Raw genomic sequence first — 12737 nt, 5'->3', positions numbered from 1 at the left:
AAGTGCTTTAGCCACTATGCTAGGAGAGCCTTAGTATTAGTATTTGAAAATCTACTTGTATATATAATCAGAGTATTTAAGACCTCGTATGAGGAGATTCCATTTTCTGTACTTTTCTCAGACTACATGTAAGTCGTGCTATTGCAAATAGCAGTGTCTTCTGCTGTACCCTAGGTCATGCAAAGGGTTGATGCTTGTAACTGCTGACTGAAATGTCAGTGGTAAAGTCCACTCAGAGGCACCTAGAAGAAAGGACTGGTGATCTATTTCTGAAGATCAGTCACTGAAAACCCTAAGGAGCACAGTTCTACTGTGACACATGTGGGGTCACCATAAGTTGAAGCTGATTTGACAGCAACTGGGTTTTTAATTGCTGGCTCAGAATTTCCCTTTTCTCCTCCAACCCTCAGTAGAGGGATTGTTTAGGAAGTCACACAGTGACCAGTATTTCATTCCATCTTACAGTTAGACCTGATTAATACTTATAACTTATTGTTCATTTAATCTTTATCCTAAAAGTGGAAGCAGAGGACCAAAGTGTTCATTTCTGTAGAGACTATGACAAAAGTAAGATTTTTCCTTACCTAAATTCTTCAAGAGACACAGAGGGAGAATTATGCCAAAGGTGACTATTACCACCAGAACGCGGCCATCAACATACCAGTCCCTGAAAGCATTTAAATAGTTAGGTCATATTTTCTCAGAAAGTGACATTTTTTTCCTCATATTTAAAATTTCATGATACAATTTAATTAATTTCTACTCTTATTCCTTTTTACCATTAATATTTTTAACTATCATTCAGGTTTTATCCAAACACTTTAACCCAACCACAACTCATTTTACTATTGCCTCATTCCCTATGTGATAGAAGTAGGTACATATGTTACGGATTCCCCTTCCCTACTGGCTAAATGAGGAGCTCTGGTGGTATAGTGCCTAAGGCATCTGACTGCTAACCAGAAGGCTGGTGGTTCAAACTCATCAGCCACTCCTCCGAAGGAAGGTTGGGCAATCTACTTCTGGAGTGATATTGTTGTTGTTATATGCCGTCAAGTCGGACTCAACTCATAGTGACCCCTCCTTGGGTTTCCGAGGCAGTATCCCTATGGAAGTAGATTGCCCCATTTTCCTTCCTAGGAGTGGCTGATGGGTTTGAACCAACAGCCTTCTGGTTAGCAGTCAAGTGTCTTAGGCACTACGCTACCAGAGCTCCTCTGTAGTGATACCCCCTTGGAAACCCAAGGAGGGATTGCTATGAGTCGGATTCGACTCAACGGCAGTGTGTTTGGTTTTAGTTTGGTTATTGGCTAAATATGGCATTCCTTTGAGTTATTTTAAGTAGTTTCAAAGTTGAATGCACACATTGCATTCTGTCAGATTACAAGCTGTCCTATCAATTATTTAAAGAGAAAGCTCCTTTTTGTTTTGGTTGGCTGATATCAACAAGAAACAAGTCACCACAGGTAGGCAGAATTTCTGTCTCCCTGATGACCTTGGATCCTGAGGATAGAACACTAGGACTTCTGGCTTCTATGATTCTTCCTTGAAAGGGAGCAGAGAAATAGAGACTGACAAGAACTTCTAAACAAGAGGGAGTCAAAACATATGTGCCAAATGCAGCTATGCTGCTTTCCTAGGTAAGCTACATCTTTAATGAGATTGGCTCATGTAAATTTTACTTCCAAAATGCTATGTCCCTTCTTTAAGAGAGAGACTAAGGTCCTGATTTTTTTTTTTTTTTCACATTCCACTTCTGTGTTAAAAATATTTCTTATCTGTTCTACTTCATGGAAACTAGATATAGATTTCAGGCTCTTGAGAAAATGTGGTATCTACTCTTTGCCACACAACAGATGAATTTTAATATTTAATTTAAATGTTCATATTTAAATGACTCCCCTTGTTTCTTTTGTTCTATAACCCCCACCCACCCACACACATTCACACCAAGATATTGTTGAAACAATAAATAAAACGAAAACCAGCCTAGGAAAATCATTTGTTTCTGGAATTTTCATCAAATACACACATCAGTTTGTTCACATTTAAATTAAAACATCTTAGTTATATTGCAAAGAAATGGTCTATAACTTACCAAAATGTCTCTTCCTTTCCCATTAGAAACTTTATGGCTGAGGGTAGTTCATTTTTTACTATGAAGAGGTAGCTCAGCATTGCTGGCGGAAAATGAGAACATACTTAGAAAGAAGATACTAAGGCTCATATTGCAAGCTATACAAAAGGTTACCAGCCTCATTCTTAGATTAACCTTCAATAAGACCTAAAGACAGCTTTAGACATTCTTGCAGTATCACTGGTTTTAAATAAGTGACTAACTAACCTGTGCCGTAAGGAGCCCTAGTGGCATAGTGCCTAAGGCATTTGACTGCTAACCAGAAGGTTGGCAGTTCAAACCCACCAGTTGCTCCATGGAAGGAAGACAGGGCGATCTACTTCTGTAAAGATTTATCACCTTGGAAACCCAAAGGGGGTTGCTATGAGTCAGAATTGACTGGACAGTAGTGAGTTTGGCTTTACTTTCTATGAAAATAACTTTACTTTCCACGAGAATAATGTCTTGAATTGTTAAAATTCATGTGGCCACCCAGTCACCAGAATAAGAAAAAATAATGTTCACCTACTTTAGGAATATGTATAGAAAAGCATGTTCTTTTTACCTCCAGTATTCTGTAGAGAGGTGGCTCCAAAGATTACCAGCTTTCCTGTAGTGCCAAAGACTTGTTCCCCAAGTTTTTCATAAACCATACAGCCTATCAAAAATCAAATTTGAGAATACAAGAAATGATCAGGTTCTAAAAATTAAAATAGCTAAGAATCTTAGACTATTAAAATAGCTCTTAATTCTTCGACTATTCTTCAGGTCAATTTGTACCTTTTCTCAAAATCACACAAATTGCCTTCTTGGCATTGCAAGGGTTAAGGTAAAATAACCTCTTGCCATTTAAAAATGTCAGACATGACCACCATTTCTCCTTTTAAAGTTGGCTACAAAAGCAGTACAATTAAACTCTTAGGTCACAAGACTTATTTTTCACCAGCTCAAATAATCTTCCCACTTTACTGGGGGGAAAGTCCCACTGAGGTCTTATTCTCAGGTCTGGTTTGTACCATTAAAATGAAGATCTGATTTTTAAAAATATATCCTGATAGTTAGAGACTGAAAGGTTACTCTTGAGTTAATTACCTGAACAGATTAGGGTAACAAAGAATAACATTTCATCAATATCTCATATCCTAAGTATAATAAAAAGCTAATAGTTACACAATAGAATTCTTCTGATCATTTGTAAAATTTAGTTCAAGGATATGCAACTCACAAAAGAAAAAGAAACAGATCTGTCAAAAGAAAACTTTGTATCAAAATTCTAAAGCATTCAAGGAGCTCACCTCAACAAATACTAAAAGTCTGACCTATTCTTTTTTATAAAAAAGAAAGTGCTTCTATTTTGTATGATATTAATTTACTAGCTCATGCTTTCAAAGGTTCACGGAAAGCAATATGACTCGGGCTATAATTAAACCTCTGTTTAATCTGATGTTTAAATTAGACAATGGTTAGACCTTCAATCTATTACAAAATGTTCTGGTTAAATGCAGTTATGTATACGTACAATAATAGTTGCCCAATGTGGTTTGAGCTAATGTAAAAGTCAAAGTATTACAAACTTAATCCAGTATCCCAGGAACGGAAAATAAACACTTCAAGTATTACACTGCCCAGAGTACTTGAAGTTTGTTCATAGTGTGCTCACACGGCCTCAAGAGAAACATTTTCTCCTTGGAATACATACAAAAGAGAATGAGAGGTCTGTTTACTTTAAAACCTTGGAGGCTATAATATAAAAACATGAGATCTTTACTCTGAATTTGTAGACACTGAAGGAAAAAGTGAAGCCTTTAAAATGAAGTCATTTAAAACTAGAAGAATAGGTATAATTGAAGGTCTGCTAATTTTTTTTTTTTTTTTTGCTGTATCTGTTTTCCTTAGGTGAGCATCACAATAGGACTTCCAGTTACTATAGGTCAAAGTACTCATTCAGTTTATATAATCAAGTTGCTGAGTAGGGAGGGCATCATTTGTTCACAATATTCATGAAAATCATTCACCCTGGGCCTTAACAAAATTAGATATATCCTCAGCTTACCTGTTTCCTTTGAACAGATCAAGAGAAGATTTATTGAATAAATAGATAGCAATGTCACTGAAGTCAAAAGTATCCTAAAGCAAAGAAAATAAGTAGTGTTATAACTAAAAAAGAACACAAACTGGTCTTATGTTCAGAAGGGCAAAGGTTTATTTATATGGTTAACATTTTTTGTTAATAGTATTCAAAATTTGGAACCTATTAGTCACCTTCTCTTTAAAACCCTCATTAAAAAAAAAGGCCTACCAAATAAAGAAGTATTCATTAGAATCTGAGTAACTCTAGTAGTTCAAATCCCTTAAGTAATTCAAAGTTCAAATGGCTTTCCTCTGCTCTCTGGGACCATTTCCGTCAAGATGACTTTAAAACAACATCAAAGAAAGCTATTTGTATCCTATGGTGTACTACTTCTTTCTAAGTATGTTCTCGTGATGAGAGAGGGTGAGAAATGGATGTGGGGATGGAATCTGAAGAGAAAGGCTTGCAGAGGCTGCCTAGGACTGTGACTATGTGACTTTGGACAACTTGCATAATTTTTCTGGATTCCTTCTTCACCCTTAAGATAAAGACACAAACAAAACGATGCCCAAGATTCTTCCATCTAACACTTTCTGGCTATTTTTGAATCGCTCATTGGACCACTGAGATCATTCACATTTCTTTGCACCTGGTTCTTCTTGAAAGAATAAGTGTCTTAACTGTGGGGGAGTTTTGACAATCAAGCATAGTGAAAAGATCTTGAATGACAAACTCTTGTGTTTGTTTTAGTACATCTGGCTCATTATCAAGCCCTCCTCAAGAAAAAGCACAGTTAAAATAATATGAGAGAGTACAGAGATTATTTCTGAATCATTTGGTTAAAACAGACTTAGTATTTGAAAATAAAGCCTATTTATTAAAAAGAAAAAAGATTCTAGTCACCAAATGAAACCACTCACTTCCTGATGTAGGGAAATACATCCCTGGAACAATACATTACCACAATTGATTCCACATTTGAGTAATTAAAGGCACTTATTTTTCTAGCAAGTGCTGGTGACACACTTGGCATGTCATGTGGTTCTGTGTGGGCTGTCTACCCTCAGGCTCTCCTCTGATCCTGCACACCATGGCTCTTAGACCCAGCTCAGGTATCACTTCCCTTGCCCCCAGGCAGAATGGCTGTTCCTTAGCTTTCTCATGTTCCTTGGCGTTTTGTTTCTCCTTCATGCAGGGCAGCCATGAGGACATAAATGAGGAGCACAGAATGGTCAGTGGTGGAGCAGATGGACTACCAGAGGTTGGGCAGAAAACATAAAAGAGAGATGGAGCTCAGCAGAGCAAACACTGGATGAAGGCCAAACTGACCTGCCAATAAAGGGAAATTTAGCTCAAGATATCACTGTAAGGAAGCACATTCAGATACATATTTACATAGCTAAAATCCTTGAATGAGGAGGGTCATTAAGAGGGGAACTCTGATTATCTATTCTGGTTGAGAAAACTGAGAATAAGCATTTATTAACCAACCTAATAGTTCTGAGATAGCTAATGGAACATGATTTGATATGCTCTGTTGAAGAGTAATATTTGGGTCATAATTTTTCTCATCTTAGAAGATAAATGATACTCACATTGAAAAAGTGAGCACTGAGTTTCACTCAAGAGTTTACTCGTAATATTCAGGATATGGAACACTAAACGGCAACTTGTACTTGTGCCTGTGATGTGTGGTAGAGGAGTTCTGTCTGGCATGGAATTGCATAGGCTTTCCAGTTGGGGATGGGATGGATGCCATTTTAGGACTAGTTGTAACTATTCTGGAATGACCCTGTATTGTTGGGTCTACTTTCCTGAAAGACCTGGAGAGAAGAGGGGATATTACTATTGGGCCAAGAAGGCTTAAGTATTAAAGGGTATGACCTTACAGAAATTATGTACCTGGCAAGTGGGATAATTACTTACATCTACATAGTGATTTACCAAAGGCCCCAAGCCTGGTGTATGAGGTACCTGTCAGCATAAGAAACATTCTAAGGAACTATGCATCACATTCCCCTGGAACCCCATGGCTCTATACACATGGCTGCCCCATAACATATTCTATGGGTTAAATCTCTGTAGATGATGCTCAGGTTGTCTTTGGTGCTTGATGAAGATGTAAGAGATTTTTTCATAAACTCCTGTCCCCTCAGGCAGAAAAGTGCTGACCAGGGAAGATTTTAGCTGAGGGCTCACCTGTCTTTATCTTCACAACTCAGAACAAAATAAGGTGCTCCCATAGTGATGAAAACAACCCCTTTGCTGCCATGAGACACTAACATTTCACCCTATAGGAAAGGATTCTGTATGAGCCTAATAACATTTGCCTTTAACCATACAGTCTCTGAAGAGTCTCTCCTCCATGCCTCCTAAAATACAGAACTTTTCCCTCAAAGATGGAAAACAGAATATTTTTTTACCTATCAGGTCACCAAGAGGCAAATTACAGTATGTAAAATTCTAAGAATGTTTTAGGCTATAACAGAATCTGGCATTGATGAGACTGAAATTTAGAAAAGTACACCTCCTTGTTCAGATTTTAGAAAGAAGCAATATGTGACTGTGATAGTTATGGTTGTATGTCAATTTGGCTGGGCCTGGTTGACTGGCTGGGCAGCTGGTGGTAGTCATTCCCCATGATGAGAATGGCAATCATTTCCATGGTGGGATCTACCATAAGCAGCTGAGTAGCTGCTTTAGGGACGTGGTCTGCTTCCCATATATAAGCAGCAGCTTTGGGAATGGTCTCTAGCTTGTGGCACACTTGAACCCTGCATGTAGCTCTGTCATTGTTCAGTAGCCTGCCATGCTCTGCCAACTTGGGACTTTCAATGGACTTGAATTAATGGCCTGTCATGTGGTGTGATAACTTCAGGACTGGGCCTTTTTACTTGTCAAACTTGGGCTTGTCAGTCTCAGCAGCCAGCAGCTGTCTGAGTGAAGAAACACCTCTAGCTCCAGTGGGCCAGGCTGAAGCCCAGGGCTGAGGGGCTTTCATCCAGCCCCTAGAGCCTGGCACTTTGAACTCGGATGTAAAGCCTCCTAACTGTTAGAGAATAAACTCCTGTTTGTTCAGGCATCCCATCTGTGGTATACTCCTGTCAGAGCAGCACTACGTAACCATAACAGTGGCCTAACTGGCTATAGTAGATCCTGGAATAGTTCATGAGGATCAAATCAGAGATGCCTTGAGATGCAGAAAGCATAAGAAAGGAACAAAGAGATGATGAGAGAACATAATGACTTATTTGAACATTTGCTCAGTTTTGAACATGACTATGCCCCTATTTGAAAAAAGAGATTTGTACACATAATTGTGGTTTCCTGGAAGAGAAACACAAACTAGTATTCCAGTGCCAACAAAGAGAAATACAGATGAATCCTGATTTCCGTCAAGAAATCATTTAAGCTTCCACACTGCTAAACACTGACCAAAAGTTTTAATATGAGTGGGGAAAAAACTGATTTTTCAGATGGAAACTAAACCTCAGCTTATCTGGGAGCAGAGTACTAGGTAAGTGGGTTGTCAGGGCATTGTATTCAGCCTCAAAGAGAAGGGGAGGATCTAGAACACTGTTCTGGTTCCCTAGTGCCGCTCTGACAAGAAATATACCACCAATGGCATGGCCTTAACAAACAGGAGTTTGTCCTTACAATTTGGAGGCTTTAAGTCCAAGTTCAAAGTGCCAGGCTCTAGGGGCTGGGTGAAAGCCCCTTGACCATGGGGTCCAGCTCTGCCTCCTGCTCCCAGCCCAATGGAACTAGAGGCGTTTCTTCACTCAGACAGCTGCTGAGGCTGAGAAGCCCCAAGGTTGACAAGAAGGCACAGTCCCGATGTTACCAAACCACACGGCAGGCCATTAACTTAAGTTCATTTTAAGTCCCAAGGTTGGCAGAGCATAGCAGGCTGCTGAGCAACGACACAACTACAAGCAGGGTCCAAGAGTGCCATAGACTAGAGAGCATTCTCAAAGCTTCTCCTTATATACAGGAAGCAGACCACATACCCAAAGGCAGCTACTCAGCTGCTCCCAGTAGATTCCACCATGGAGTTGATTACCAGTCTCATCATGGGGAATACTACATCCAGCTGCCCAGCCACTCAAGTCAAGTTGACATACAAACATAACCATCACAAACATTTAACTGTAAATGGGCTGGAGGGAAGAGGTGTTGGGAGAACTAGTCTGGTGAAGAATGTGGTCAGGAACTTTTGAGAACCTATGTGGCAATAATTCCTTGAAAGGTGTGGTGCAGGGACACCCCAGAAGATTTTGTGTCACATCTGCTTTCTAAGAAGAATGAAGTTTGCTAGGAAACTTAGTATTATAGACTACTGGACCAAGAGACTAGGAGAAAACCATGAGAAAGCATCCCGTCCAGCTTTTCATTTAATACAAGAAACCTCTATGTTCCATGCCAACATGTAACCAGGTAGGTTCTGAAAAGTGTCAACTGACAAAGAATATAATATGCAGTCCATTCTGTTTCTGGAAAGTTCTGTGTTTTAGAACTGTGGCTGAGCTAAGTTGCTGCTTCTACTTCTACCCTTTTTCCCTCCAGACCTCCTAGAATCTATCTGAAATCTAAGCCTCCCTCCAACAATCCTTTTGATGGTACTCATTTTAAGATTGTGCTCCTTGTTTTAAACCTCTCCAATTCTTTTAGCTATTTATCCTGTGATGCATTTTTACGTTGTTGATACCTTGGTCATGTTCCAATTCTCAGCCATTCTTTCTAAAGGTTATGTGTCAAGGCAATTCTGTAACATAAGATTTGTTCCAACCAGTGCAAAGCATGGTTGTTGTTAGGTACTTTGAGTCAGCTCCTACTTACAGCGACCCTCTGTACAACAGAAGGAAACACTGCCTGGTCCTGCACCATGCTCACAGTCATTGCTATGTGTGAGCCCATTATTGCAGCCACTGTGTCAATCCATTTCATTGTGGGTCTTTCTCTTTTTCGTGATCCTCTACCAAGGGCAGTGTCCTTCTCCAATGACTAGTCCCTCTGATTACATATCCCAAGTACATGAGATGAACTCTCCATCCTTGCTCCTACGGGGTACTCTAGCTGCGCTTCTTCCAAGATAGATTTATTCATTCTTCTGGCAGTCCTTGGTATATATTCAGTACTCTTCACCAACACCAATATTCAAAGGCATTGATTCTTCTTTGGTTTTCCTTATTCATTTTCTAGCTTTTGCATGCATATGAGATGACTGAAAATGCCATGACCTGGGTAAGGGGCACCTTAGTCCTCAAATGGATATCTTTGCTTTTTAACACTTTAAAAGTTCTTTTGCAGTAGATTAACCCAATGCAATATGTAATTTTATTTCATGATTGCTACTTCCATGGGTATTGATTGTAGATCCAAGTAAAATGAAATCCTTGGCATCTTCAATGTTTTCTATTTATCATGATGTTGCTTATTGGTCCAGTTGTCAAGGTTTTTGTTTTAGGTGAGGTATGATACGTACTAAAGGCTGTTTCAAGTCATCATCAAGAAGTATTTCAAGTCTTCTTTACTTTTAGTAAGCAAGGTGGTGTCCTCTGCATATCTCAGGTTGTTAACCAGTCTTCCTCTAATCCAGATGCTGACTTCTTCATCTAGTTCAGCTTCTTGATTATTTGCTCAGCAAACAGATTGCGTAAGTATGGTGAAGGGATACAACCCTGACATACCCTGTTCCTAAAATGAAACCATGCAGTATTCCCTTGTTCTGTTTGAATGACTACCTCTTGGTCTATGTACAAGTTCCACATGAGCACAATTAAATATTCTAGAATTCCCATTCTCAAGAGTATTATCCATAATTTGGTATGATCCACCCAATTTAGTACCTTTGCATAGTCAATAAAAACACCGTTAAACATCTTTCTGGTATTCTGTGCTCTCAGCCGAGATCCATCTGATATCAATAATGATATTCCTGGTTCCATGTCCTCTCTGAATCTGGCCTGAATTTCTGGCAGGTCCTTGTTGACGTACTGCTGCAACCATTTTTGAATTAGCTCCTTTACTTGTATGTGATATTAATGATACTGTTTCATGCCTTCTGCATTCTATTGGGTCACCTTTCTTTTGAATAGGTACAAATATGGATCTATTCCAGTTGGTGCTCAGGTAACTGTCTTACAAATTTCTTGACTTAAAAGTGAGTGCTTCCAACATTGCATCCATTTGCTAAAACATCTCAATTGGGGTATTCCATCAGTTCCTGGACTCTTGTTTCTTGCCAGTAATTTCAATGCAGCTTGGACTTCTTCCTTCAATACTATTGGTTCTTGATCATATGCTACCTCCTGACATAGCTATACATTGACCAATTTTTTTGTTTGTTTGTTTTGTTTCAGTTGGTGTACTTCTTCCATCTTCTTTTGATGCTTTCTGCACTGTTTAATACTTTGCCCACAGAATAGTATAATATTGCAACTTGAGGCTTGACTTTTTCTCTTCAGACTTGTGGAGACCTGGTGATCCACTTCTAAAGCAACTGGCCAATGAACATGTTATGAATAGCACCAGAACACTGTCTGATATAAAACCAGAAGATGAGGTCCTCAAGTTAGAAGGCACATAAAACACAACTGCCTCCTCAAAATAGAGTTGACTTTCAGGATCTTGGCTTTCAGAATCTTCATTTGCTGATGTAGCACAACTCAAAATGAGAAGAAACAGCTGCAAACATCCATTAATGATTGGAATGTTGCATGTATGAATCTAGGAAACACGGACATTGTCAAAAATGAAATGGAACACTTGAAGACCAATATCCTTGGCACTAGGGAGCTGAAATGGAATAGTTCTAGCCATTTTGAATCAGATAGTCATGTGGTCTACTATAACAAAAATGACAAATTGAAGAAGAACAACCACATTCACCATCAAAAAGAACATTTCAAGATCTGTCCTAAAGCACAGTGCTGTCAGTGATAGGATAATACCCATGTGCCTATAAGGAAGACCAATTAATATGACTACTATATAAATTTCCACCACTCATCTGTCATTTTGTTGTACTGTGGTGGCTGGCATGTTGCTGTGAGGTTGGAAGTCATACCACCGGTATTCCAAATACCAGCAAGTTCACCCATGATGGACAGGTTTCAACAGAGCTTTCAGACTAAGAGTGGGAAGAAAGAAGGGGCCACTCACTTCTGAAAAAATTGGCCACTGAAAGCTTTATGAATAGCAGTGAAACATTGTCTGATATAGTACCAGAAGATGAGACTGTTGGAAGGCACAGAAAACATGACTGAGGAAGAGCTGCCTCCTCAAATTAGAAATGACCTTCATGATGTGGATAGAGTAAAGATTTCAGGACTCTAAAGATTGCTGATGAGACATGACTCAAAATGGGAAGAAACAAATACAAACATTCTTTAATAACTGGAACATGGGATGTATGAAGTATGAACCTAGGAAAATTAGAAGTAGTAAAAAATGAAATGAAATGCATAAAAATCAATATCCTAGGCATTAGTGACTGGTATTGACTTGAACAGGACAATTATATGGTCTACTATGCCAAGAACGACAAATTGATGAATGGCCTCATATTCATTGTCAAAAAGAACATTTCAAGATCTATCCTGAAGTACAGTACTGCCAGTGATAGGAAAATATCCATATGCCTACAAGGAAGACCAGTTAATAATCCTATTCAAATGAAGCACCAACTACTAAAGCCAAAGATGAAGAAATTGGATATTTTTTATCAACTTCTGCAGTCTGAAATTGACCAAACATGCAATCAAGATATATTGATAATTATTGGTGATTAGAATGCAAAAGTTGTAAACAAAGCAGCAGCATCAGTAGTTTGGAAATATGGCCTTGGTGATAGAAATGACACTAAGATCTCATGACAGAATTTTGCAAGATCAGTGACTTACTCATTGCAAATACCTTTTTCCAACAACATAAACAGTAGCTATACACATGGCCCTCAACAGATAGAATACACAGGAATCAAACTGACTATATCTGTGGAAACAAGTGATGGAGAAGCTCAATATCTTCAGTCAAAACAAGGCCAGAAGCTGACTATAGAACAGACAACCAATTGCTCACATGCAAGTTTAAGGTGAAGCTGAAGGAAATTAAAACAAGTCCATAAGAGCCAAAGTACTACCCTTAAATTCCACCTGTATTTAGAGACCACTGAAGAATAGATTTGACACATTGAATGCCAATGACCAAAGATCAGACAAGTTGTGGGATGACATTAAGAACATCATACATGAAGAAAGCAAAAGGTCATTAAAAAGACTGAAAAGGAGGAAAATACCAAAATGGTTGTCAGAAGAGACTTTGAAAGTTGGTATTTTCAATCGCCTCATATGCATGTGAAAGCTGGACAATGAATAAGGAAGACAAAAGAAGAATTGATGCCTTTGAAGTGTGGTGTTGGTGAAGAATACTGGAATACCATGGACTGTCAATCGCCTGGTATGCATGTGAGAGCTGGACAATGAATAAGGAAGACCAAAGAAGAGTTGATGCTTTTGAGTTGTGGTGCTGGCAAAGAATGCTGAAAGT

General features: G+C 38.8%; 1 protein-coding gene across 1 annotated transcript in view; it reads right to left on the bottom strand.

The window, feature by feature from the left end:
* Positions 1–12737, bottom strand: part of SLC38A1 (solute carrier family 38 member 1) — an 85410-nt gene that overhangs the window by 26819 nt on the left and 45854 nt on the right. The window contains exons 4-7 of the mRNA XM_007937986.1: positions 4170–4243; positions 2682–2774; positions 2099–2180; positions 585–667 (exon numbers count right to left, since the gene is read on the bottom strand). Coding sequence (XP_007936177.1) covers positions 585–667; positions 2099–2180; positions 2682–2774; positions 4170–4243 — 332 coding nt within the window. The remainder of the gene's footprint in view (positions 1–584; positions 668–2098; positions 2181–2681; positions 2775–4169; positions 4244–12737) is intronic.

The sequence above is a fragment of the Orycteropus afer genome, unplaced genomic scaffold, assembly GCF_000298275.1.
Source record: "Orycteropus afer afer isolate SDZICR_OR568_19922 unplaced genomic scaffold, OryAfe1.0 scaffold00045, whole genome shotgun sequence".
Classification (NCBI taxonomy): domain Eukaryota; kingdom Metazoa; phylum Chordata; class Mammalia; order Tubulidentata; family Orycteropodidae; genus Orycteropus; species Orycteropus afer.
This window is presented reverse-complemented; position numbering and strand designations above follow the sequence as displayed.